General features: G+C 38.1%; 1 protein-coding gene across 2 annotated transcripts in view; it reads left to right on the top strand.

Annotated features, from left to right (window-relative positions):
- Positions 1-25,892, top strand: part of CADPS (calcium dependent secretion activator) — a 445,851-nt gene that overhangs the window by 109,652 nt on the left and 310,307 nt on the right. For both annotated transcript variants that reach the window (XM_058171468.1, XM_058171467.1), the window contains exon 3: positions 6,539-6,871. In XM_058171468.1, the coding sequence (XP_058027451.1) occupies positions 6,539-6,871 (333 nt within the window). The remainder of the gene's footprint in view (positions 1-6,538; positions 6,872-25,892) is intronic.

Here is a 25,892-nt window from a genome sequence, read left to right as displayed (position 1 = left end):
GTAGCTGCTTAATCCCCAAAAGCCTTCCAGAAGGATTGTTTTTAATTATTCTTTGGAAGACTCTAAGAGTGGGAGGCATTCTTGTCTCAGGCTTAAGCTGTTCCAAAGTATGGGGAGAGCCACCTCTGTAGCCCCCCACCTTTCATACTTCCTGATATGAAAGGACCTTCAGCAAATCCTTCCCATTCACCTGGTTTGGATGGGCAGAATTTATTTGGGATGAGCAGCCTTTAAGGCCCAAAGCCTTATAGGATCTGACTCTGAGAGGTAATAACCAGCACCTTCAATTGCATTTAGAAAGAAACCACTTTGTGCAAACATCACAGTTCCTGTAATAGCGGTATTACATGGCAATACTATGATTGTCCAGTAAGCACTTGGGAACTGCATTTTACAGGATTTGAGGTTTCTAGGTGGTCTTAAAGAGCAACTCCCATGTAAAAGAAATTTATAGACATATTCCCTATCCAGCTGTTTCTGAGCATGCTATATTCATACCTTCCTGAATATTCAGATAGCCATGGTGGCACAAGGTTAGAATGAGTACTGCAGGCTACATCTGCTGACTGGTGGCTGCCAGCAGTTCAGTAGTTCGACTCTCAACAGCTCAAGGTTGACTCAGCCTTCCATTCTTCTGAGGTCAGTAAAATGAGGACCCAGATTTTGGGGACCAATATGCTATGCTGCAAAACTGGTTAGAGAGTTCTGCAAAGCACTGTAAAGCCTATGTGTTTTACAATCCTAAGTGCTATTGCTATTGCTATAGAGTAATATTCTAGACCCTTTAACCTGCTAGCAGTCCTTATTTTTTTTCCTGCTAAATAGATAAATGCATCTATCTATGATAAGAGCCGAGGTGGCCCAGTGGTTAGAGTGCAGTACTGCAGGCTACTTCAGCTGACTGCTAGCTGCATTCAGCAAATGGAATTTCACCAGCTCAAGGTTGACTCAGCCTTCCATCCTTCCTAGGTGGGTAAAATGAGGACCCAGATTGTTGGGGGCAATAGGCTGACTCTGTAAACCCTTAGAGAGGACTGTAAAGCACTATGAAGTGGTATATAAGTCTAAGTGCTATTGCTATCTTGTTACTTCTTTAATGTGGTTTGGTTTGTAGCTTCCTTTTCTTTGCCTCCACTTAATTTGCTTTGAGTACTGTTCAATAGTCCCCATTTCCCCATGGATGAAAAATCCTAGGAGTGGCCTCCCTATATTGAAGGACAGGAAGTTAGAAATTTCCACATTCTTTGAAAATGTATGGGGAGAACAAGCCATGCACAATTTTTGCAAGTTTGGCAGAACTCGTTCTTGCAAAATCCTCTTTGATTTTTACTTAGAACTCTGACATACATCCAGAAGATGAGAGAACAAAATAGTGTTTGAGGAGGTGAACGGAGCCTGGTGTTTCTTTTCTTTTTCTTTTTCTAAATAGTGGCTCCAAAGATGATTCCAGATATTTATAGGATCCTCTGCATTGGACACTGGGAAGGGCTTTATAAGGTTTTGTTTTATTTATGTATGTATTAAAGCCCAATTGAATATTGAATGTTTTATTCTGATTATTCAATTTAACTATGAAGTATTTTTTCTTGTCCTCAGCCAAGGACAAAGGGTCCACCTCAGCCAAGTTCTGCCATTTATAAACATGGAATAAATTATTTCCAATCAGTGACGGGTTATAATTATTGCAAAAATATGAACTAGTCTTTTAAATATGACAGCCTGCTTGGCCCCTGCTTCTATCCCTCATTCTCTTTCTCTCTGTCTGATTTATTAAAGATCACTGATTTAAACCCAGCTTCATAATTCAAGCTCAATAGAGTTCTGGTTTGGTCAAAGGCAACTAAGTACTCTTAATTGATTTTGAATATGTGTCATATTTTGGACACATCATGATGCATCTATGGGAAAGATGACATTACTAGTCAAGATGGACAGAAGGTGAAGAAGCGGCTGGCAGCATATGAGGCAAATAGGTGAAGAATTGGAAGCCCCAGAAATGCAACTGCAAGAACTGCACAATGCAGCAAGAGGCAGGACTGTTTGTAGACCTTTTATCCACAGAGTCACCAGAAATCAGCTGACTCAACTGAGCATAACAATATTAAAAATTCTCTGTTAAAAATTCAACTGCTGATATTTTATAGGTGAAAATACAGAGATTGAAGAAATGTATTTATTTATGCTTCACATTCCTGAACCACCCATCTCCCTCAAAGTATTTGTATTTGTACTAAATTGCAATTAGTACCAATATAGAAATGGAAGGAACCTTGTTTCTACTTTTGTTCCTCTTGTTAAATGAATGTGAGTCTCAATGCACGTTAAAGAGGAGCAAAGCTGTATTCACATGGCTGTGGCCGCCATCTTAACTTCCTCTCCATTGGGATGCCCTCCAGTGGAGCCAAGTACAGTTCCTCTATGCTATGAGATAAACATCTATGGATAGTAACAGCGGTGGGATTCAAATAATTTAACAACCAGTTCTTTGCCTTAATGATTTCTTCCAACAACCAGTCACCAAACTGCTCAGAAAGTTAACAACCAGTTCTCCCGAAGTGGTGTGAACTGGCTGAATCCCACCACTGGATAGTAATGTCCTCATAAATATGTCTTGTATCTGATACCAGAAAAGGTATGTTCTATTCTGCTTCCAGCCACTAGCTAGGCTCCTTATTTTTGTATCTAAGAACTTCTTAGGTCCCTTCCAAACCCATAAATAAATAAATAAATAAATAAATAATAAATATGAAGTTGTTCCTCATACCTCATAAAGACACAAATAAGAACGAGAATTTCTTTGAACATTTCAGATGGATTCATTAAGCTCTGGGCAAACCTCTCCATAGTACCCGAGGACAGGACAAGAAGCAGCAGGTGGAAACTCATCAGTGGGAGATCGAACCTGAAAATAAGGAGGAATTTCATGACAGTGAGAAGGATTAAACAATGGAAAAAATTGTCTCTCAGTGTTGTGGGTGCTCCATCACTGGAGATTTTAAAGAAAAAATTGTCCAGGATGATATAAGGATTCCTGCCTCGGGTGAAAAGGATTGTACTAGAGCAGGGCTGTCAAACCTCTGGCCCATGGGCTAGATGTGTCACATGCTGGCCATGCCTACACCTGGTTTAGCAAAGGGGGGGGGAAGTCCCGATACGTCACGTGATGCAGCTGTGACGATGTGAGTTTGACACCCCTGTACTAGAGGACCTCCAAAGTCCATTCCAGCCCTAGGATTCTATGCTACTATGAAGGCATTTAAGGTTTCCATTAACTTTGCTTCATTTGATAGAAAAGGGCAATGCCATGTTTTATTTCCTCTATGGACAGTGTTCATCTTCCAGGTGAACATCTCTCTTTCATATTTTACATTGGCCGGGTTTTTTTTTCACACTGTTGTTGCAAAAAAAGTTGTTGTTGACAAGTGGCTCCTAGGGAGGTGGGGGAGAAAAAACATGATTTCTTCCTGTTCCCAAAGTAGCTCTTATGGTGTCAAGTGCCTTTTCATCCCCCGAATCTGACCTGTGCTTCTTACTGTGCCATGCTTGTGAGTGGTGATAAAAAGAGATCCTGAAGATAGCAGGAAACACAGATTGCCTTTCTCACACCAGATGCAGCCAAGTAACAGGGAGCTGAACTGTGTTTGCTTCTGAAATAGCACCCTGTCATTCACGGCAATATTTTTTTTTTAATTAAACGTTGCCACAATGCCCCTCACTGGTCAAAGTGTATTGGAAAATTTATTCTGCTGTATATGGGTAGTCCCGACTTGTTTCACAATGCCATGAGGTTAATTGTTTAGGTAATGCATCTTTCTTACAACCATGCTGTATTTTTTTCTGCCCAGCCGCGAGGTATTTCAGTATTTGAAACCTAGTGTAGTTATCGAAACTTTTGGGATAAGGGGATCCTCAGTAAAAAAAAATAAAAATAGAATTTTGGAAATAACAGGGATTGATGGGAGAGGAAATTATTTTAACAGGGTGACATTGAGGATTATCACTGTCTTGGATTGTTCATAAACTTTGGGGAAAATATATTAAATGGCTCGATACTGTGGTCATTGAGGTAAAGGTAAGGGTTTCTCCAATCATGTCCAATTCTTAGAGGAGTGGCTCATTATTTGTTTCTTAGCTGAGGGAGCCAGCATTGTCTGAAGATGTTCCCATGGTCACATGGCCAGCATGACTATATGCCAAGGTATATGGAACAATGTTACCTTCCCATTGAAGTGGTACCTATTTATATACTTGCATTTGTGTCCTTTTGAACTGCTAAGTGAGCAGGAGCAGAGGCAACTAATGGGATCTCACCCTGTTGTGTTGTGCTAGGGGCTCGAACCTAGGATGTCAGCTTTCCAGAAGACAATAGCATTAGCACTAAGACTTATATACCATTTCACAGTGCTTTACAGTCCTCTCTAAGCGGCTTGTGGAGTCAAGATATTGCCTCCAACAATCTGGGTCTTCATTTTACTGACCACGGAAGGATGAGTCAAACTTGACCTGGTGAGAATTGAACTGCTGAACTAATGGCAGCCAGTAGCCTGCAGTACTGCTACTAACCATTGCACCCCCAGGCTCTGACAAGCTCAACATCTTTAATTGCTGAGCCATCCTACACACACACGCACAGAGTCATACACTTGATAATTTTAATTTCATGGAAGAAACTTTCAGAGTTTGTTGCAGAAAATTATATCCAGAAAGCACACACAGGCAGACTGATGCAGCAGGATTCATTAACTTCTTTATATACATATTAATACATGAAGATAAATGTACAATACCAATATAGAAGATTCTTCCAATGTAAGAGTTGCAAGCAAAACAAGGCAGGAGAGAACAGTTAGTTTCATTTCCTCTTATCTATGAGCAGGAGGAGTCTTATTGGCATGGACTGTGAAAAAAGTAAAGAGCCAATGTAAATCTAAATAAGTTAAGAAATAAAATTTGAGCATGGAGGAAGCAAAACAGTAATTAGTTCATTAGTATCTGCAGGTGGAATGAGGATGTAAACAAGGAAAAGTGTCATCATACAAAGGCCACAACTTCTATCAAACACCAGAGTTAGCTGCCTAAAATAGATACCTGCTTAATTATAATACCATTATATAATGGTTACACCTGTACCGCTGTTGTATTTTTGGATTATACTCATATTTTTTTAAACTTTTATTGTACTGACCTTGGAACATAATAAAGAAGGATTAAAGAAGAAACTCTTTCTTGAAATCATGGACCCATGAATGAAAGCTAGTTAAACACAGCTCATAACAGAAAATAAATGATGCCCATTTTCAATCTCATAGATGGATGTATTAGAACGGATATTTGTCTGACTACAAAAAAAAATGTAAAATAGTTTTCCTAGCAACATAGTGTACCTAAGTAAGTGGTTAGCCATTGTCTTCCTCTAGGGTATGTTTTGACTGCACAGTCTAATTTACAGTTTTGGGATTTCCTGATGCCCTTTAATTCTGAGCACTAATCATGTCTGAACCTGACTTACATTAGCTTTTTCAAAGATCAGCCAAGGTCAGCTAGGGATGCCCATTTGTCCCCATAAAACTGAGACCGAGCACTGGAAGAAACAGCGCATGATTTCATTACCATGGAATATGACATTCTTCAAAAGTGAATTAAAAATATTATCAATTTGCATCCAATGCATAGAAATGGGTATTTGCAACCAGAGCTCATTTCTATTGCAAAATAGATTAAATTTCTGCATAAAATGTGGAGAATGATCTAAAAACAAAATAATAAAGCCTCTGAAACCTTTAGAAACATGTTTCTTTTCTTCAAATGTTCAGAATTTGATAATGTTCTCAGACCTTGTTCTCCCATTCTATTTGAACCTACATGTAGAGGATATTCTCTGCTAGTGAACTGTGGTGTGACAAAGGATCATAGTTAACTGACAGTACAGAGGTTTAGCTCTGGAAAGCTCTAATAAGATTATCATATAAAAGATCACTTCCCTCCCCCCATCCAAAATAATTCACAATGTACAATGGATGCTCCATTATTCCACAATGTCACAAACAAATGCCCAGATTGCAATGTCACGTACAGAACAGAACAGAACAGAACAGAACAGAATAGAATAGAATAGAATAGAATAGAATAGAATAGAATAGAATAGAATAGAATAACAGACTTGGAAGGGACCTTGGAGGTCTTCTAGTCCAACCCCCTGCTTAGGCAGGAAACCCTATACCATTTCAGACAAATGGTTATCCAATCTCCTCTTAAAAGCTTCCAATGTTGGAGCATTCACAACTTCTGGAGGTTCTACTGATTAATTGTTCTAATTGTCAGAAAATTTCTTCTTAGTTCTAGGTTGTGTCTCTCCTTGATTACTGTAGTTTCCACCCATTGCTTCTTATCCTGCCCTCAGGTGCTTTGGAGAACAGCTTGATTCCCTCTTCTTTGGGGCAGCCGCACAAAGAAATCATACGGAGTTTTATAATGAGATATGTTTCCAGTTCTTTCAGATCTAGGAAGGATTGAGTATATGTTTTTGTTTACCTTGCAGGTATTTCTGAAAAGTGACCGTGTCGCCAGAATGGTTCAGAGTGGTGGTTTCTCAGCTAATGATTCCCGAGAAGTCTTCAAGAAGCATATCGAAAAGAGGGTCCGTAGCCTGCCTGAGATTGATGGTCTCAGTAAGGAGACTGTCCTGAGTTCCTGGATGGCAAAATTTGATGCGATATATCGAGGGGAAGAAGATCCACGCAAAGCTCAAGCCAGAATGACAGCAAGTGCTGCTTCGGAGCTGATTCTCAGCAAGGAGCAGCTGTATGAGATGTTCCAGAACATCTTGGGAATCAAGAAATTTGAGCATCAGCTTCTATACAATGCATGTCAGGTAAGTTCTCCTTGTTGTTCAGGAAACCATCTATTGCCAAATTGTAGACACAATAGAACATCTGATTTGGTGTTAGTCTGAATCATATGGTAAGAAGGAGATTTGACTCTTGCTATTCCCTTTTTCTGTTATGAGGAACACAGGAAGGTGTGCTTGATATGAAGGATGTGGTGACATCTTCCCTTTGGGTATAGGATGGCAAGTTTTTTTTTTAATTCAAAAGACTAAGCAGACTTTGGTTGAAGCATGAGTGATTCTGCCAGACTCTACAGAATGGGATAAAGTAAGATGGTTGTGTTCTGATTTGGATCTTATTGTATGAAGTTTTTGAACAATGTCCAGAGCAGGGGTCTCCAACCTTGGTAACTTTAAGACTTGTGTCTGGGATTCTGGGATTTGAATTCTGGGAGTTGAAGTCCACAAGTCTTAAAGTTGCCAAGGTTGGAGACCCCTGGTCCAGAGTATTGTCAATCTTATTGACAATATCTTCCAATATTCATGGAAGAACAATCCTTGGAGTTTAGCTTTTGGAGTCAGTCTGCTCACATAAAGCCAGGCATAATGACATAGGCAGATGGAAGACACTGTAACTTGGTTGGGTTGAAAACATGGACAATTTGCCTCTTGCCTTTTAACAAGTGAAATAGAAATGTTGGTACTGTTCCATATGTATTTTATAATTAGCAAGAAAAGAGAAAGAATGCTCCTGAAGAATACAACTTGCATCTGTTGATTGTCCAGTTTTCTACCCTACGTATGTATGGGTGTGTTAAGTATGCAGAATATTGTCCAGAGGTGTTTTTTCAAGAGGCAGCTGGACTTTCTGGTTTTTCTTTGGATTTATTTTGTTTTTACTGTCTCCAGACCATTACGTTATCTGATGTTGGGTTTTGAGACATATGCGATATTTTTTAGTAAATTCTTTTCTGTTGCTGGAAGGAGGGTTTTCCAGATGTACAAATATTGAGAATGAATGAATGAACGAACGAATGAATGAATGAATGAATGAATGAATGAATGAATGAATGAATGAATGATGTATGAATGAATATTCTGGAGATGATGCACTTAATGCTTGAACCTTTGCAGCCAAGTTTGAAATCAGCTGGCTCATCCTAAACTAGAAGCGTATAGTTTAGGATGATAGTTACAGATTAATAATACTGATGTGTTCATTTTGTATATCTCAGTCTTTTCCTGAATGACGACATGAGTTTGACATCCCTGCTTTACAGGATCTATTTTGTACATCACCTGGGTCTAGAACTATGCTCATAATCATTCGCACAGAATGGTTATGCCATTCTGGTTATACTCTAAGCTTTTCTTATTTCACCAGTATAACATGAGGAGTGGATGGAGAGAGAGAGAGATGTGTGTGAAGATGCAGGGGGTTGGACTCCAGGTGTCAGCAACCTGCGGCTCTGGAGCCACATGTGGCTCTTTCACCCCTCTGCTGTGTCTCCCTGTCACTCAAAATATGCATCACAACCGGCAATGTGTGACACCTGCTGGAACGCAATTTATTGAGCTTTTCAACCCCTGGTAGGCCAACCATGGATAAATCCAAGAAAAGAAAAGTTTCAGAAGAAAACAGAACATTTAATGTAACTACATATGTGAGTTTTGTGGCCACTCAAGAAATAGTCAGGCGTGGGAAGGGTTTTGTGGCTCTTGGTGATTTCTTTTCTGTGGGAAATGGGTCCAAATGGCTCTTTGAGTGTTTAAGATTGCAGACCCCTGGACTAGAAGACCTCCAATGTCCCTTCCCATTTTGTAATTCATTCATTCATTCTCCCTCCCTCCCTCCCTCCCCCTCCCTCTCTCTTTGAAAAACAGTAGGAACCCAGAAATGCTGGACAATGTAGACTAAATCAGAATTAGCAAAAGATGCAGATCTATTTTCTGCTTAACCTTTATCTGAAGAGTTCTTGAGAACTCTTCAGAATGAATGGTTTTTATTGTGGACAATGTGGCGTTTGACCTTTGAAGGGCTATCTGGCAAAAGAAATGAACATGCAATATAAGAAGGAAGCAATAATAACAACAACAAAAAAAACAAGTCAAATTCTTTTTGATTTGTTTTTTTTTTTCATTCCATTATGACAATTACTTCTTGTGCTGAGACCTTTCATCCACTTCCATAAGCTAATACCTTGATTTCTCTGTCTTTAGCCATTCCATGTTCATTATTTTTATAGGAACTGATTGTTCTGTCATTATGTCTTTTATAGCTCTGCTGTTGCTATCACAGTGTTACTGCTCGAATTACTTCCGTAGCACACACAGTTTCCGATTGACATTTCGTGGAAAATTTGATCCACAAACTGTCTTGGGATAAATAGTGATAACAGGTTAGGGTCTATGGCATCAGTTGAAGCAGAACCTTTTCTATCACTTTTGCAATTAAATTCAGAACAGTTTTAAAATATGACAACCTCTAAGTCATCCTTGACTCCTGACAAGTACATGGATGCAACCACATTTTCTAAACAGTATGGAAAGAAGTGATGCAACAACAATTAATCAGTGGAATGGCTTGCTATCTGAAGTTGTGGGTCTTCCATCACTGGAGATTTTAAATAAGAGACTAGACAACCATTTGTCTGAAATGGTATAGGGTCTCTTGCCTGAGCAAGTTGGACTAGTTAATAACTTAGTGGTCCATCCTAGGAAAAAAATCCAAGAAATGAAAAGACAAATAAGAAATGTATTTATTGATATTCCGTTTTTATTGTTTTTACAAATAACTCAAGGTGGTGAACATATCCAACATAACTTCCTCCCCCAGAAATTTCTAATTTTCAAAACAGATGTTTCCTATTCATTTTAATTCCTGTTAATTTCTCTCCATTTCTATCTTTTCAGATCCTCCTATTTTATTGTATGTCAAACTAGGATTTAAAAAAAAGTCTACATAAATACTTGTATCCATTTCATGTTCATTTTTCCTAACAAATGTCATATTTGTATGGATTTGCAGATATATAAAAAAGTGAACAAACAGGAGCTACATTCTAAAAAAACTGAGTAGGGTCACAAGAAAGCAAGATTTGATTTAGTATTGGTATTAATTTACTTTCATTACTTACATGAACAATTGCTCCCCATGTGTTTTTCCTCCCATCACATTAAAAACTAATTCAATTAGCTTTTACAAGGCTCAAGAGGCTGAATGCACCACTGCTTCCTCTAGGGTAGACAACGTCCTTAAGGTAACATCAGCGAAGAGTTTTGTTTATCAGGAGAATGGAGTATTTACATAGTGAACACTTTAGTTTTGTGACTTGAACAATGGGGATGAGAAACATTTACTGTCTCCCTTTGAATTGGAATAGATTAAATAAAATAGTATATAGTAACCAGATATAGCTCAGGGGTCCAGGAGAAGGGCCTTCTCTGCTGTGGCTCCTGCTCTTTGAAACATCTTACCCCCTGAGGTGAGATTGGGTCCCACCCTCTTGTCCTTCCATAGGAGCCTGAAGACCTGCCAGATGTCTTGGTGCACTAACAGGGAAACATCATATCGGAGGTGGTTGTTGAATTAAGAGGCAATCCCACCTCCCTTCCCACACAGCTTGTTCCCTCCTCCCTATCTTTTAACTATATGTTATCTTGATTGGGATCTTATTTTTATTCTTTCAAATGTTTTTTATTTTTTTAGGATTTTAATTTTTTAATGTTGGAAGTTGCCAAGAGTTGTTTGTTACCAGATGGGCAGCAAATAAATTCAATAAATGATAGATAGATAGATAGATAGATAGATAGATAGATAGATAGATAGATAGATAGATAGATAGATAGATAGATAGATAGATGGATAGATGGATAGATGGATAGATGGATAGATGGATAGATGGATAGATAGATAGATATATGAGACATTTAATGTATTGGTAGTATCTTCACCTGGAAAAAAAAACCACACCAACAATCTGGTGTTTTGCTGAAAATTGCTCAATCTATAAGACAAAACATCAGCAGTAGCTGTTCCATGTAATTGTTTCTGGAGAGTTATTATAACATTAGTGGTTTGTGAGAATGAAGTTTTCAATGAGCGGACATATCATTGGCATTAATTGCTGTTTTCTTTCTTGCTGTTGTAATGTGGAGATAAGTAAAATTTCCTAGCTGTGGGTACAATCATGCCATCTCACGGTGGAGCCATTTCATTTTTTTTTAAATGATTGAAAACTCATGAATAATTTGGCAATCTCATCTTCCTGTAAGATCTGATTGCTGAGCACAGTACAGCAATGGTACGAAAATCCAAATATAATTTTCAGAGTCTGTACGGAAATGTGATAATGAAGTGACAAGTTAGAAAACAAAATGATCTTATCTTGTGTATAAATGAATTTATAAGCTAGATGTTTCTCATTAAACACACATTTAGAAACAAAAAAGCACTTCACCTTCGATGCAGCTTCTTCGCTCAGTTGTTTTAAAAATCTCTCTATCTTTACTTCCACAAAAGGACAAAGTTTAGAATCATTTATATCATGGGTTTCAAACTCACTGCGTCACATTGCCATCACATGATGTTTCGTGATGTTTTCCCAGTCGCGGAGCTGGGGGGCGCGTAGTCTGTGCTTGACGCATCCAGCCTGCAGGCCGCCAGTTTAACACCCCTGGCTTATATGAAACAAATTTCTTTTTTACATAATATTTATTTTCCGGAAAAAATGTGTAGTTGATAGTTAACAAATAGTCAGTAAAGGAATCCAAAATTTGATTTTACTTATGTTTTTCTTTCTTTATTTTATTGCATTTATTAATTTTTAATACCACCCATTTCCCCTACAAGATGGCATAAAAAATTAATAAATACAATAAAATAAGGACACGGTAGCCCATTCTGATAGAGTAAGATGTTCCAAAATGTAACATCTGCAATGCTCATTTCAAAGCTGGAGTGAGATGCCCTGCCTGGTTTTATTTATGTTCCTTTATTGCTCATTAAACCAGCAAACCAGCAATTAATTAGGAATTTGCTAGAAGTACATATTTCAGTGAGAATGCAAATGCTTAACGCAAGGATTACTTTGCTATTTTTAATATGTGTATGAGAAGGGTGATAATTAACAAAGACTCTCTGGAGAAAAGGCATTTTATATAAGACAAGTTTTGGAATAAAGTAAGATAGAGTCGGTAGCAGAAGGGTTTAATGCAGGGGTGTCCAAACTTGGCAACTTTAAGACTTGTGGACTTCAACTCCCAGAATTCCTCAGCCACCGTTGCTGTCTTAAAGTCTTAAAGTTGCCAAGTTTGGACACCCCTAGTTTAATGCTTTCATAAGGTTTTGGGTCTATTTCTGTGGTGAGAGAAAAAGAAAGAAAAGAGGTCACTGCCTGCGAAGACTAAAATGATAATACTCAAGAAAACTAACAATTGTGGTAACAGTTTGCTGTGATCAATGCTGGTCCTAGACCTTTTCTCCTCCCTCATTAGATCTCTCAGCAGATTTATTTCCATTTTCTTCAGTTCATTTCCTGTGTGGCTTCCTGGAGCTACTGACTATTTTTAGAAATCAAGGGCTTATAGAGCTATGCCAGCTGGGCCCTGAGTAAGGTTGCCTTTCTTTACACAAGTGCACAGTTTTCTACCAGCAAGGCAGCTGAACGGAAAGAAAGAAATGAATGGAAATTCTTCCCATGAAGCACCAATAGGCAACCTTATCATTGCCATTGTTGGAGATGACCTCTGAAAGTGTTGATTGGGACAGAAGCAAGTCCTAGAGAGGACCAGACTGAAAATGGGGTGAAGATAGTTCTCTCTCATTCTAAGCCATGTTTTCTCCCTCTAATATCCCACACACACATGCACCCACACACACACACACACACACCTCTCTCTTTTTACCCTGAAATTATGTTTTCACCCCCTTAAATGTTAATGTAGACAGTTCTGAGGAAAGGCCTGCATTACAGCTTTGGAAATTCAGCTCCAAGCTTCTTGGAAATCAGCACTGGCTGTAGTTTTACTTCCTTTCCATTATACTCAAGGAAAGCTCAGTTGCTGGAGATGGGTCACCCACTTTTTTTTTCAATTTTCTAAATGTTAATTTGTCTTGAAAGGTCCAGATCTGTTTCTCCCCACTATTTTTGGTGCCCTCCTGGAACTTTTAGATGGTCAAAGCTGACTTTTGATCCATCTTGACTCTGAGTAGTAGATGCTGTGTTTGTTCCTCTCTCTACTGTTTGCTTTAGAAGATAGAATAAGGGACCTTGGAGATAAGGGATCTTGGAGACCCTATACGATTTCAGAAACATAATTTGTCATTGGGGTCATCACAGGATGTGTATTAACGTTCCAACTGATGAACCCAACCAAGCAGCCACGATCAAGATGATCCAATCTTTTAATGCAAAACTTTATTGAGTACATCATTTTGGCACTGGTTAAGGCAAAACCAGTTCTAGCTAATTCCCATGCAATCCCATATAATTAAAGTATAGAATTCTCCCTCCCCTTATTAGTCAGGTCACATTGTCCAATTGAATGTCAATTGTATTGTTATGAGAATGTGTCTCTGAGGTTTTCAACCACCTGCTGAAGTGTTCTTGACTCTCACAGTTTGTCTTCTTGATGTCTGGAGCCTAAATTCCCTTTTCCCCTCCCTTCCCCCTAGTTCGTTGGCAAGCTGAGAAGCAGTAATAGTTGCAACAGTATAAGCACACTTCAAAATTTGACATTGTGGTTAAAAAGGTCCAGTGACAGCAGTGCAATCAAAGTGCGGCATATATGAAAACCACAACAATACAAGAGCACACAATAGATTCAAACTTAAGGTAAACCGCTCCAAACTCGATTGCAGAAAATACGACTTCAGCAACAGAGTGGTCAATGGCTGGAATACGCTACCTGACTCTGTGATTTCTTCCCCAAACCCTTACAACTTTAACCTCAGACTGTCTACTGTTGACCTCACCCCATTTCTAAGAGGTCTGTAAGGGGCGTGCATAAGCGTACCAACGTGCCTACCATCCCTATCCTAATGTTACCTTTTATTTATATCCATTTCATGTATTCATGATCATGTTTATACTTATATCTGTTATACATGCTTGACAAATAAAATAAATAAATAATAATAATAAATAAATGAAAACAGATGTAGCTTCATTTGCACCATTGCAATTTGAAGCTTAGTCGACATACTTTCAACTGGAAGACTGTGGCATCTTGTCTCTTCTATAGTTGGAAATGTGTTTTTGAAAACAAAAGAGTAAATTGCCTAATATTTTGCTCCTTTTTAAGGCATTGGGAAAGAAGGAACAAAAGTGGCATTACACAGGGGCGGGAGATAAAAATTATCAATTCATAGAATTCATAGAGTTGAGAATGTGTTTTTGAAGAAAAGAGCAAATGGCCTAATACCATATTTGTTTCCTTTAAGACTTTAGGAAGGAACAAAAGAATTAATGGGGGCAAAAAGGCATTACACAGTGACAAAAGACAAAAATGATTAATTCATATCTTTTTAAAGAAGATATTACTGTATTGTAGTAATGTCACCGAAAGCCAGTTTGGTCTAGTGGTTAAGGCACCAGGCTAGAAAGTGGGAGATCATGAGTTCAAGTCCCACTTTAGCCATGAAAGCCAGCTTGGATGACTTTGGGCCAGTCATTCTCTTTCAGTCCAGTCCTCCTCACAGGGTTGTTGTTGTAATGAGGAAAATAGGAGGAAGAAGATGTGTGTAATATGTTCACCACCTTGAGTTAATCAAATAATCAAGGTGGGATACAAATAATAAATAAATTGAATCTGTAGCACATAGTTTACATAGTCTCTTCTCAAAACCCCAAAATCTTCAACCAAAACTGTCTACTATTGACCTCATCCCATTCCTAAGAGGACTATAAGGGGCGTGCATAAGAGCACAAAAGTGCCTACTGTTCCTGTCCTATTGTTCCCTTTATTATATCAAATTAATATAGCTAATGCATATTCTTTACTTATATATATATATATTTTCTTCATGATATGTTTTTTTTTTTACTTATGACAATGTTTGTGTATACTGTTGTGACAAAATTAAAAAAAAAGTTTACTACCAGCATTCATTGCTAGGAAAGGAAAGCAAGATAGGAAGTTTGGATAGAGGAGTCTACAAATCATGTGTTGATTCATTTGAGGGGAATGTAACAAATCTAATTCTCACTTATGCTGGGCATGGAATGTTTCAAGGAATAGATGAATCTTCACATTTTTGTACAGTATATTAGGAACAGGGCTTTGGAGTACCTCCCATGGATCAGAAGGTAGCAGAAACAATATTAGCAATCTGCGTCAGGATGAGCAGATGAGAATCAAATGGTCAGAAGGAGAACGTTGGCATTGAAATAGTCATGATATAAATTGGTCCTCATCCCAGTCCACTTCTGACTTTCTTGTTTAAAAATGGGGGGCTAGGGGTATTAAAAATGGGGGAAAAAGCACATATAAAACAAGGGAAGCTGTTTGTGCTATAAGTCTCTGAGGTAAACAGCTTGGAATGTGGAAAAACCCTGGTGCAGATTTTCAAATTCAGCCTGACTATCCCACTGATTCCTCAAATTAGAGAGTTTTAGCTGGAGTGAAGGGTTGCAGTGCTGCTTTTAGACATCTTACAGGTTATGTTACAACTTAACGCATCTTGTTGAACACAATAGATACGATGATGCCCAGGCAATTTGATTGGAGGTTCAATTCATACTTCTGTTGCATTAAAAATTTAGATCATTAAACAAGATTCAATCATTAGACTGTTGTTTACTGCTTGATATTTTTTGTCTGATGTTAATTTTAGTGTTAATTCGTGCTTATTTAAGTATTGATTGCTGGCAATGAGGTCTTATAGTCTTTTTCTATCTTTTTTAGCCTTTTCATTGTCTCTTTTGAATGGTGTGTAAATATGAGGTCTCTATGTGCTTGTTGATGGCTGATTTGTCTGAATGCCAAGTTTCCAGGAATTATCTAGTATTTTTGAATTAAACTCAGACTAGCAAACTCAGACAGTTTCCCATCTGAAACTATGGTTAAGTCTGTTCATGTGCCGTGAAATTAAGCAGTTTTCATTGTGTCTTCTGACTGCTACTTTGGATTTAAAGTAACTCCCTAATCTTTATTGTCAGCCTGTATTGGGTATCCTTGAAGAGGCTTTCCGGTTCTCTAACCTCAGAAAAAGATGGTAGCAAATTTGGGAAGGAAGTAATCCTGGACTTATAACCACAATTGAGCCCAAAATTTATGTTGCTAAGCAAGGCAGCTGTTAAGTAAGTTTTGCTCCATTTTACATCCTTTTTTGCCACAGTTGTTAAGTGAATCATGTGGTCATTAAGTGAATCTGGCTTCCTCCATTGACTTTATATGTTGGAAGCTGGTTGGGAAGGTTACAAATGGTGATCATAAATACATGCCAGTTGCTAAGCTCCTAATTTTGATGGCATGACCATGGGGATGCTGCAACAGTTGTAAGTGTGAAAACAGTCATACGTTATTTTTTTCAGTGGCATTGTAATTTCGAATGGTCATTAAATGAATGGCTGTAACTCAAGGACTTCGTGCAATCAGAGCCTGAGAAGCTGAAATTCAAATAATTCATGGCTCCTCTTACTATCTCAGGGACCATAGGTTTGCAACTATTGATCCTCTCAATACACAGTATTTTTTTAAGCCTTACTCCATTTTGGTTTTTTAGCTGTCTTCTTTTTCCACGTTGGCCGAGCTTTCCTACCTAAATCAAAATAGTATTTCAGAGCAGAGAACCTCAAATCACCCAAACAAGTTTTGTTTCCCACTCCTTGCAGGGCAGATTCCACGACCACAATCATCAATCCTTACTGTGTAGGAGAAACAATGATTCTAAAGAATTAATGGCCTAGCCAAGGGATTTTGTTGCCTGAGGAAGAGCAGCTAATGGGGTCATCCATCTAGTCACATTCATATACACACTGTACCTAAACTAAGACAGGCCATTTTGGCATCCAAGCTAGAAGATCCGACAACATCTTTCCATCTGTGTCAGTAAAAAAACAATAATAACAAATATAAAACAATTTGTTGTCATTTTGTGACTCCCTAAACATTATGCCTGAGGCAACCACCTAACTCTGCCTAACAGGTAGGCCACCTCTGGTGTTACTTTTTCTTTAGAAAATAGGAATCAAAAAAATCCAGAGTAAAACATTGTGAAGCTAGAGCAGTGGTGACAGAATTAATGATTATTCTGATGCTGGAGCTTTTGACACAATGTGGTATTTTCCTCACACTTTCTAATTCCTCTTCCAGTTCCATGACACCTTTGCTTGAAGTAGAGGAAATAACCCACGCAATAAAGGAAGGAAGGAAGAGAATGGAAGGCTGAAGCCATTCAATATTAAAATATGCATAGAAAGGCTTGTTTGCAAATAGGGAAGCACTCATTCCTCCAGCATCTGGAATTTGAATATTTGCATTAACACCAAGCACTTCACAGAACTAAAATTTATAAAGTAAGGAAGATGATAATTTTAAAGATGATAGATAGATAGATAGATAGATAGATAGATAGATAGATAGACAGACAGACAGACAGACAGACAGACAGACAGACAGACAGACAGACAGACAGACAGATATTAGAGATGACAGATAGATTGGGTCAAGTCACGTTTTTCAAAATAAATGCAACCGGAGGAAGGAATCAGAAGAGGTTGGCTAGAAGTGGGGGTGCAGTTCTATGGAAAGAGACAAATAAAATCAAAATGAAAGCTGTGAAGAACCCACTAGACAAAGCTCTACTGAACCAGCATGAACAGCAAAGCACAGAATGACAATCCATTACTCTAAGCAAGTGCTGAAACGATGCAACATCTAGCATTAAATAATGCTAAGCCTTCCACAAAAGCATTTTTATAATTTATTATGAACACATGGAAAACACAACAGTATAAAACAGCTTGGAATAGTTTATGAATCAATGGAAAGATTTCATCAAAATATATCTCGCACTTGAGAATGGAGGGAATTCTGAAGTCGCTTGATGTAAATACTCTGGAATCATCTAATTTTCATCATCTCATTTTATTTCTACAAGATTTATTCCTGCCAGTGTTAAGAAAACTGTGTACTTTTCCTTGTCTATCGCTCTGAAAGTCGACATAGTTTTTGGTACAGAGCTGTGAGCACAGCTAATCTGTCCATCGCTCTCAGTTAGATAAGCATTCCTTCCATTTTCATTTTTTCCCCTCAAATGATTCTGCAGTTGTCTAAGATTTGAAATTTAGTATAATTGGGTTTGAGATTTTGCAGTAAAGTGACAAGGCTCTTTTTTTAGCATCTGTAATTAGAACGTTCAGACTCTAGGTGTTAAGATAATAGTAATATGGTCATAGTAATATGATCTTAATAATAAAAAAATATGATCTTAAGTAATAAGATCATAGACTGGACTAGAAGACTTCCAAGGTCCTTTCAGCTCTATTCTGATTGATTGATTGAGATTAAGTATCTACATCATTAATGGTGGTGAGGTTTTTATTGTTTCCAAATGTACATTGACAAATGCTTAAGCACGTCCAGGGTTTTGTCATCAAGAGTTTAAGGATTACAACAGATGTGTCACTAGAGGTGGTTGTTGTTTTAACAATTCAGTTATGGCCGATTTTTGGTGACTTTATAAGCAAGTGCTCCCCATGCTAGAGATTACCTTGTGAAAAATCCATAGAACCAATTTCTTTCCCCTTTTATTTTATTTATTTTTATTCGTCAAACAAAAATGACAAATTCAAACAAAGAAAATAAGAAAATCAAAATGGGACAGGGATAATAGCCACACCTGTGCATTTACACATGGCCACGTAGGGACCCCTTAAATACGGAGTGGGTCCACAGACGTTAAGTAAGAATTAAAACTGTGAAAGTTAATGGCTGAGACAACTGAATCAGGTAAGATATTCTAGGCTTTGACAATTCTTTTACAAAAATCGAATTTTTTTGCAATTGTGTTTAGAGCCGTTTACATTAAGTGTAAAGCAGTTGTTCGCACACTTTACATTACGATTAAAGCTTTTAAAAAAGTCATTTATAGTTAAAGCATTACTATGCTTTAACTATGCTAGAACTTGGTATGCCTAGTTTGATGAAAAGAAGGACTAGGGGAGACATGATAGCAGTGTTCCAATATCTCAGGGGTTGCCACAAAGAAGAGGGAGTCAAACTATTCTCCAAAGCACCCGAGGGTAGAACAAGAAGCAATGGGTGGAAACTGATCAAGGAAAGAAGCAACTTAGAACTAAGGAGAAATTTCCTGACAGTTAGAACAATTAATCAGTGGAACAACTTGCCTCCAGAAGTTGTAAATGCTCCAGCACTGGAAGTTTTTAAGAGATTGGGTAACCATTTGTCTGAAATGGTATAGAACTACCTACCTAAGCAGGGGGTTGGACTAGAAGACCTTCAAGGTCCCTTCCAACTCCGTTATTCTATTATATTCTAAATTATGTACAATTTTGTATTCAATATCTAAGTCTGACTGCAAGTGTCACAGTTCTAAACTATCCAAGCCGAGAATTTCAAGCCTATTAGCATCAGGCATTCTATTGTGGACAGAAGAATGCAAGACTTTTCTTTTAAAGTACTCCTGAACTCGCTCAATTGTATTAATATCCTATATGGAGTAAGGATTCCAGACAGAATCCGAATTCCAGATTTCCTTCCATTCTGCCTTACTTGTAGGTTTAGTGAAAAACATGCTGTATCATTATTGAGGTTTGTTTGTTTGTTTTGTTTTGTTTACATTTATACCCCGCCCTTCTCCGAAGACTCAGGGCGGCTTACAGTGTATAAGGCAATAGTCTCATTCTATTTGTATATTTTTACAAAGTCAACTTATTGCCCCCCCAACAATCTGGGTCCTCATTTTACCTACCTTATAAAGGATGGAAGGCTGAGTCAACCTTGGGCCGGGCTCGAACCTGCAGTAATTGCAGGCTACTGTGTTCTTAATAACAGGCTTTACCAGCGTGAGCTAAACCGGCCCTTCAGATAAGATGTAAGATGTAAGGTGCACTTACATCTGAAGCAAAACTGCAAACAGATGAGATGCAACAGCAAACTGCATTGTTAATGGTTATATCTTGTTGCACAGTGAGAGCCACAAATAGAATTTAGATTTCTGGACCTTCCTAATGCTGCCCTTACAAACTATTCAAAACATTAGATGTTTTCATTGATTTCTAAATGTAAAAGAGAAAGAACGGACGCTCATTTTTTAATTTCATGTTGGGTTATTCTCTGTGCTTTCCTAATCAACATCATGAATGGAAGCTGCTTAAATGTAATGAGAATATAGGTAGCCCAAAAGTTACAACAATTTATTTAGTGACCATTCAAAGTTACAAAGCCACTGAAAAAAGTGACATATGACCATTTTTCACACCTAGGACCATTGCCGGGTCCCCATGGTCATGTGATCAAACTTCAGATGCCTGACAATTGGTTCATATTTATGACAGTTGCAATCAGTGGTGGGATTCAAAAAAAATTTACTACTGGTTCTGTGGGCTTGGCTTGGCTTGGCTTGGCTTGGCTTGGCTTGGCTTGGCTTGGCTTGGCTTGGCTTGGCCTGGCCTGGCCTGGCCTGGCTTGGCGGGCGTGGCTTGGCGGGCATGGCAGGGGAAGGATACTGTAAAATCTCCATTCCCACCTCACTCCAAGGGAAGGATACTATAAAATCCTCATTTCCTCCCGATCAGCTGGGACTCAGGAGGCAGAGAATAGATGGGGGCAGAGCCAGTTAGAGGTGGTATTTACCGGTTCTCCAAACTACTCCAAATTTCCGCTACCAGTTCTCCAGAACTGGTCAGAACCTGCTGAAACCCACCTCTGGTTACAATGTCCCGGAATCAAGTGATCCCGTTTTGCAACCTTCTGACCAGCAAAATGGATTCATTTAACAACTCTGTTATTAACTTAACTGCAGTGGTTCATTTAACAACTGTGGCAAGAAAGGTCGTTAAATGGGGCAAACCTCATTTAATAAAAAGTTTCACTTAGCAACATAAATTTTGGGCTCAATTGTGGTCTTAAAGCAAGGACTGCCTGTATCTGGTTATGTGGATTTCAATTTCCCAAGTCTGTGTCGCCTGAAAATGTTTCAGTATGTAAGTCGCTTTATCGGTCAGATGGGCGGCATATAAATTTAATTGGATAGATATTATGTTGAAGGTTTGTTTATTTATTTACATTTATATGCCTCCATTTCACTGATTAAGGTGACATTCTGAAACATTTTCACGTGTGTGCATTTTGTATAGAGTTTGGTATTATTTCTTTCTCCTTACTGTATTCCTATCACTGGAAAGGAACTTTTTTGCAATGCTTTTCCTTCTAGGTTCTGTCAAGAGAAAGTGCAATAAGTAGACGTCTAGATACAACATGTTCAGAACTTCAAGTGTCAGATGTGACATTTGGAAAATCAAAATAACCATTGCAGTGAGATGAAGAGCCAGAAGAGAAGCTTACGTGCTTTAAAACCTTCAACATACATTTTCATGCTAGTAAAAGTCACAGCAGATGGTAGTCCTTGGCCAACATAACCTGGAACAGAAGCTCACAGTGATGGCCCTGGGTTGTGCTTGCATGGGACACTATGAGGGAATACCAAATTTGATGCCTGCTCAGGGAAGTAAAAATTAAACCCAGAAAATGACAAAGTATTTATCTTCTCCAACCAGAAAAACCACATGGATGTCATCAAGAGTTAAACTTGACTTGAAAGAGGCTTTAGTAAAATAATAGAGGCTTAGAAATGCAGCCATTTAATTGCGTTATTGAAGAAACATGTTCCATCCACATCAACAGATGACAGACAGTGCAGTTAGTGAAAACAGAGTTATCCATAATTGATTCGGAGAATCAAGTGAACAAGAACAAGAAAAGCATTAGAAGTGACAAGATAGGAAATATCCCTTCAGTAGAATTAGTGGATTATTTTTCCTCTTATAAATAGAAAGTTAGAAACATTTCTTTAGTTTAAAATGAAACGAGTTTCAGATGCAATCCATCTGCTTTGGGACCATAATTATGAATTCTGAAATGGATGGATGGATGGATGGATGGATGGATGGATGGATGGATGGATAGATAGATAGATAGATCTAGAAACTGACTTCATACTATCCTATAGCTGTTGAGATTATAGATAGGTAGATAGATAGATTATAGGTAAATAGATAGGTGGGAAGTAAGTACCTATCTATCTACCTATCTATAATCTCAACAACTATAGGATAGCATGAAGCTATCTGTCTGCCTGCCTGCCTGCCTGCCTGCCTATCTACCTACCTATCTATCTATCTATCTATCTATCTATCTATCTATCTATCTATCTATCTATCTATCTATCTATCTATCTATCTATCTATCATCTATAATTTTGACAGCTATAGGATAGTATGAAGCCAGTTTTCTTCCCAATTATTTTATATTAATAAAGAACTCTTGATTTAAAAAAAAAGATTTGGTTCTGGGATCATCTGAATTTTGAGCAGCAGAGTTTCTTAAGCCAAGAAAGATTATTTCTATGTGAAAGTACTGTATGCGTGCAGTGATTCCACAACAGATAAGACCATGTGCTCATCCCTGGCTGTGAAGAAAAGCCATTTAAGTACAATCACTAGCTTTAGTGGTAGTGAGATAACTTTGTTCTTTGCCTGCCATGCTTTCTTTCAACTTAGCTCCAACTTCCTCAGCATTCCTGATCTTTTGTGGACACGCAGTTTATACATGCTAGAATCTATGCTTGTCTTATTCTCCTATAAGCACTATCTTCCATTTTACTACTGAGAAGACAGAGCTCATCTGCCTCACAGCCATGCACTCAGCTAGTAGATTTTCATGAAATTAGAAATTTTAACTCCTGTGGTTACTGAATAGAAACACTTTTAAGATCCATAATTTGTTTTTGATTTTTTGATTTTGTGTGTGTGTGTGTGTCTTTCATCCTGCCACAGCTATTTTTACACATTCCACAAAATACAGATTACAGTTAAGGGTGATATGCTCATTATTTGGGGTAAAAACAAATGCCTATGAGTAATAGAATTCCTCCAGATGGGCTTTTTCTACTTTGACATCAAAGCATGTGCAAAAAAAAAGATGGCTCAGGAAATCATATTAATTATACAGTAATGAACGGGTGGAATTGACTTTCCCACGAATGGTAAGAAATAATCAGCTGGCAGTGCAACATGCTGAGAAAAAGGGAAGGGCAATCATTGGCTCTCCCAATTAATGGGAGGTATATCTAAGGCTTTTGTGCAGGTGCTGATTGGTGCCTGTTGACTCATCCTGGCAGCTGCATTGGGTCTCATTAATTCTACCCTGATTATAAAAACGTAGGAAGGTCTTATTGTTCTCTTTATGTCTTAGACAATGTTGTCCAGAGAAGAAATTACATGGAAAGTTTCAAAGAGAAAGACCATGAGAAAATTGAGCATTTCTGTGTCCATGCCTCAACTTTTTTCTTTCTTTTTTTATTTGCATTTATATCCCGCCCTTCTCCGAAGACTCAGGGCGGCTTACACCATGTCAAGCAATAGTCTTCATCCATTTGTATATTATATACAATGTCAATTTATTGCCCCCAACAATCTGGATCCTCATTTTACCTACCTTATAAAGGATGGAAGGCTGAGTCAACCTTGGGCCTGGTGGGACTTGAACCTGCAGTAATTGCAAGCAACTGCTGTTAATAACAGACTGTCTTAGCAGTCTGTGCTACCAGAGGCCCCTTGAAAGCAAAGCGCTTTCCAAAAACTCATCCTAGTGGTAAATTTTAATTCAAGAATATAATATATTTGATTTGTGCTTGGCTTACTCCATTGATGTTTATTTCAGTTTCACAATTGGATCTAAGGGATTTAAAAATAGAGACCTGGAATTATTTTAAAGGTTGTTTTTTTAAAAAAAATAGCAGTGTACCTTAATATAATGCCATAGAAATGAGCTGCTGCCTTTTTTGAGCCGATTTACATGTACTGATTTATGCAAAGCTAAAATTATTGATATGGTTGAAGGGTGGGGGGAGGGGTTTAAAAGACAGAAGAAGAAATTAAAGTAGGCCAGTAAAGGCTTTTTATGGCAGAAAAGGAGCAAAAGAGATAAAATATCTTTTAGTCCTAAAGCCCCCCCCCCAGTCCATGGAGCTTAATCAATCCAAATAGATATAAATAACTTTGTCTCAAGGCACTCAACAGTCCACTTGTTAAAGAGTTGAAATCACTAATTGATGCCTCATTCACAAATTGTTAAAAAAAAAGATGCATTTAATCAAAGGTGACCACTTCAAGTGACATCTTCCCTATTCATCCACTCTTTTTAATCTTTCAGTGGATGGAAGCGTGTTCCCTCTGGCACTGATGACTAATGACCAAGCACAAAATAAATGACTACAACTTCCATTCTTTTCCAAGCTCTAGATTAAAAGAATGAAGCAGTTTGATGTATCCCGCATCTCTCCTTCTTTTTGTCTCCTCATTCCACATGATCATTGATTAGAACAGAACAGAACAGAACAGAATAGAACAGCAGAGTTGGAAGGGACCTTGGAGGTCTTCTAGTCCAACCCCCTGCTTAGGCAGGAAACCATACACCATTTCAGACAAATAGTTATCCAAACTCTTCTTAAAAACTTCCAGTGTTGGAGCATTCACAACTTCTGCAGGCAACTTGTTCCACTGATTAATTGTTCTGTCAGGAAATTTCTCCTTGGTTCTAAGTTGTTTCTCTCCTTGATTAGTTTCCACTCATTGCTTCTTGTCCCGCCTTTAAGTGCTTTGGAGAATAGCTTGACTCCCTCTTCTTTGTGGCAGCCCCTGAGATAATGGAACACTGCTATCATGTCACCCCTAGTCCTTCTTTTCATCAAACTAGATGCACCCAATCCCCAAAACCATTCTCTATATGTATTAGCCCATTGATCTATCAGAATTCCATCTTCTGCAAGATGTCTCATAATACAATACCATTCATAACTGACCAGCCTAGAAGGCAGATATAGAACCCACATCTTTGTACTGGAGAGATGCTCAAGCCTCTTGTTTGGTTTGGATGATATAATAGCCCTTTTAAAACCAAGGTAGAAATTGTTCTACCAGCATGGCTAGGAACAGAGGAGACTAACATTGTTCTGCAGAATTTTAAAGTCTGGAATTTCAAGTAAGAAGGAAACTCCTGAGAAATTAAAGCACAGGAACAGATACTTTGGGTACTGATTCTAAGGAATAAGTAAATAAGTCTGGGAAGAAATTTGGATCAAACTGTTTATGTTTATTTATCTGCGTTGTGAAAGTCTATTGCATATAATTGTATGTTCTTCAGCCCCTTTATGTTTATTGCAGATTGTTCATGAGGAAATAGTTTCTCTCTCAAATTTTTAGTGGTATAATATATTGGAATCCTACTAAAGTCTCTTTAGAGCAAATCCTTTTTATTAGTAGCAAACTAATACCAGCTCATGGTCTGCCTGGAACACTGTATTTTCTTATGTAATTCACTTCTAAGGCCATTACTTTCCCTTGATTTGAACAGCTCTATATTTATCTCCTTCAACTGGGAAAGTTGAAATGTATTATTACAAGTCTTTTAATATTACATTTTATTTCTTTATTACTTCTGAGATTGACTTAAATCCCAAGGAAAGGATGAAACTGCTTGTTACTGTAACCCTTTGCAGTCAAGAAGTAAAGAAATTATTTCCCTATTATTTGATGATGATGTTATCCCTTTATTTTCCCCTTTTCATAACCAGAAAGGCAGCATTGGGTATGAAATGTCTATTTCTCATACATAATGGGCTGGAAGGGATGGACATTACAGGTACCCTGTTTCTCTGAAAATAAGACATCCCCTGATAATAAGCCCAATTGGGCTTTTCAGTGCATGTGCTAAAATAAGCCTCCCCACAAAAATAAGCCCTACCTGAAAATATTTAAATGCAGAACTGGAAATCAGGTAAGACCGCAAGAGGAGCCCCATCTTGCTCCACGCGCCCCAA

The sequence above is a fragment of the Ahaetulla prasina genome, chromosome 2, assembly GCF_028640845.1.
Source record: "Ahaetulla prasina isolate Xishuangbanna chromosome 2, ASM2864084v1, whole genome shotgun sequence".
Lineage (NCBI taxonomy): Eukaryota > Metazoa > Chordata > Lepidosauria > Squamata > Colubridae > Ahaetulla > Ahaetulla prasina.
This window is presented reverse-complemented; position numbering and strand designations above follow the sequence as displayed.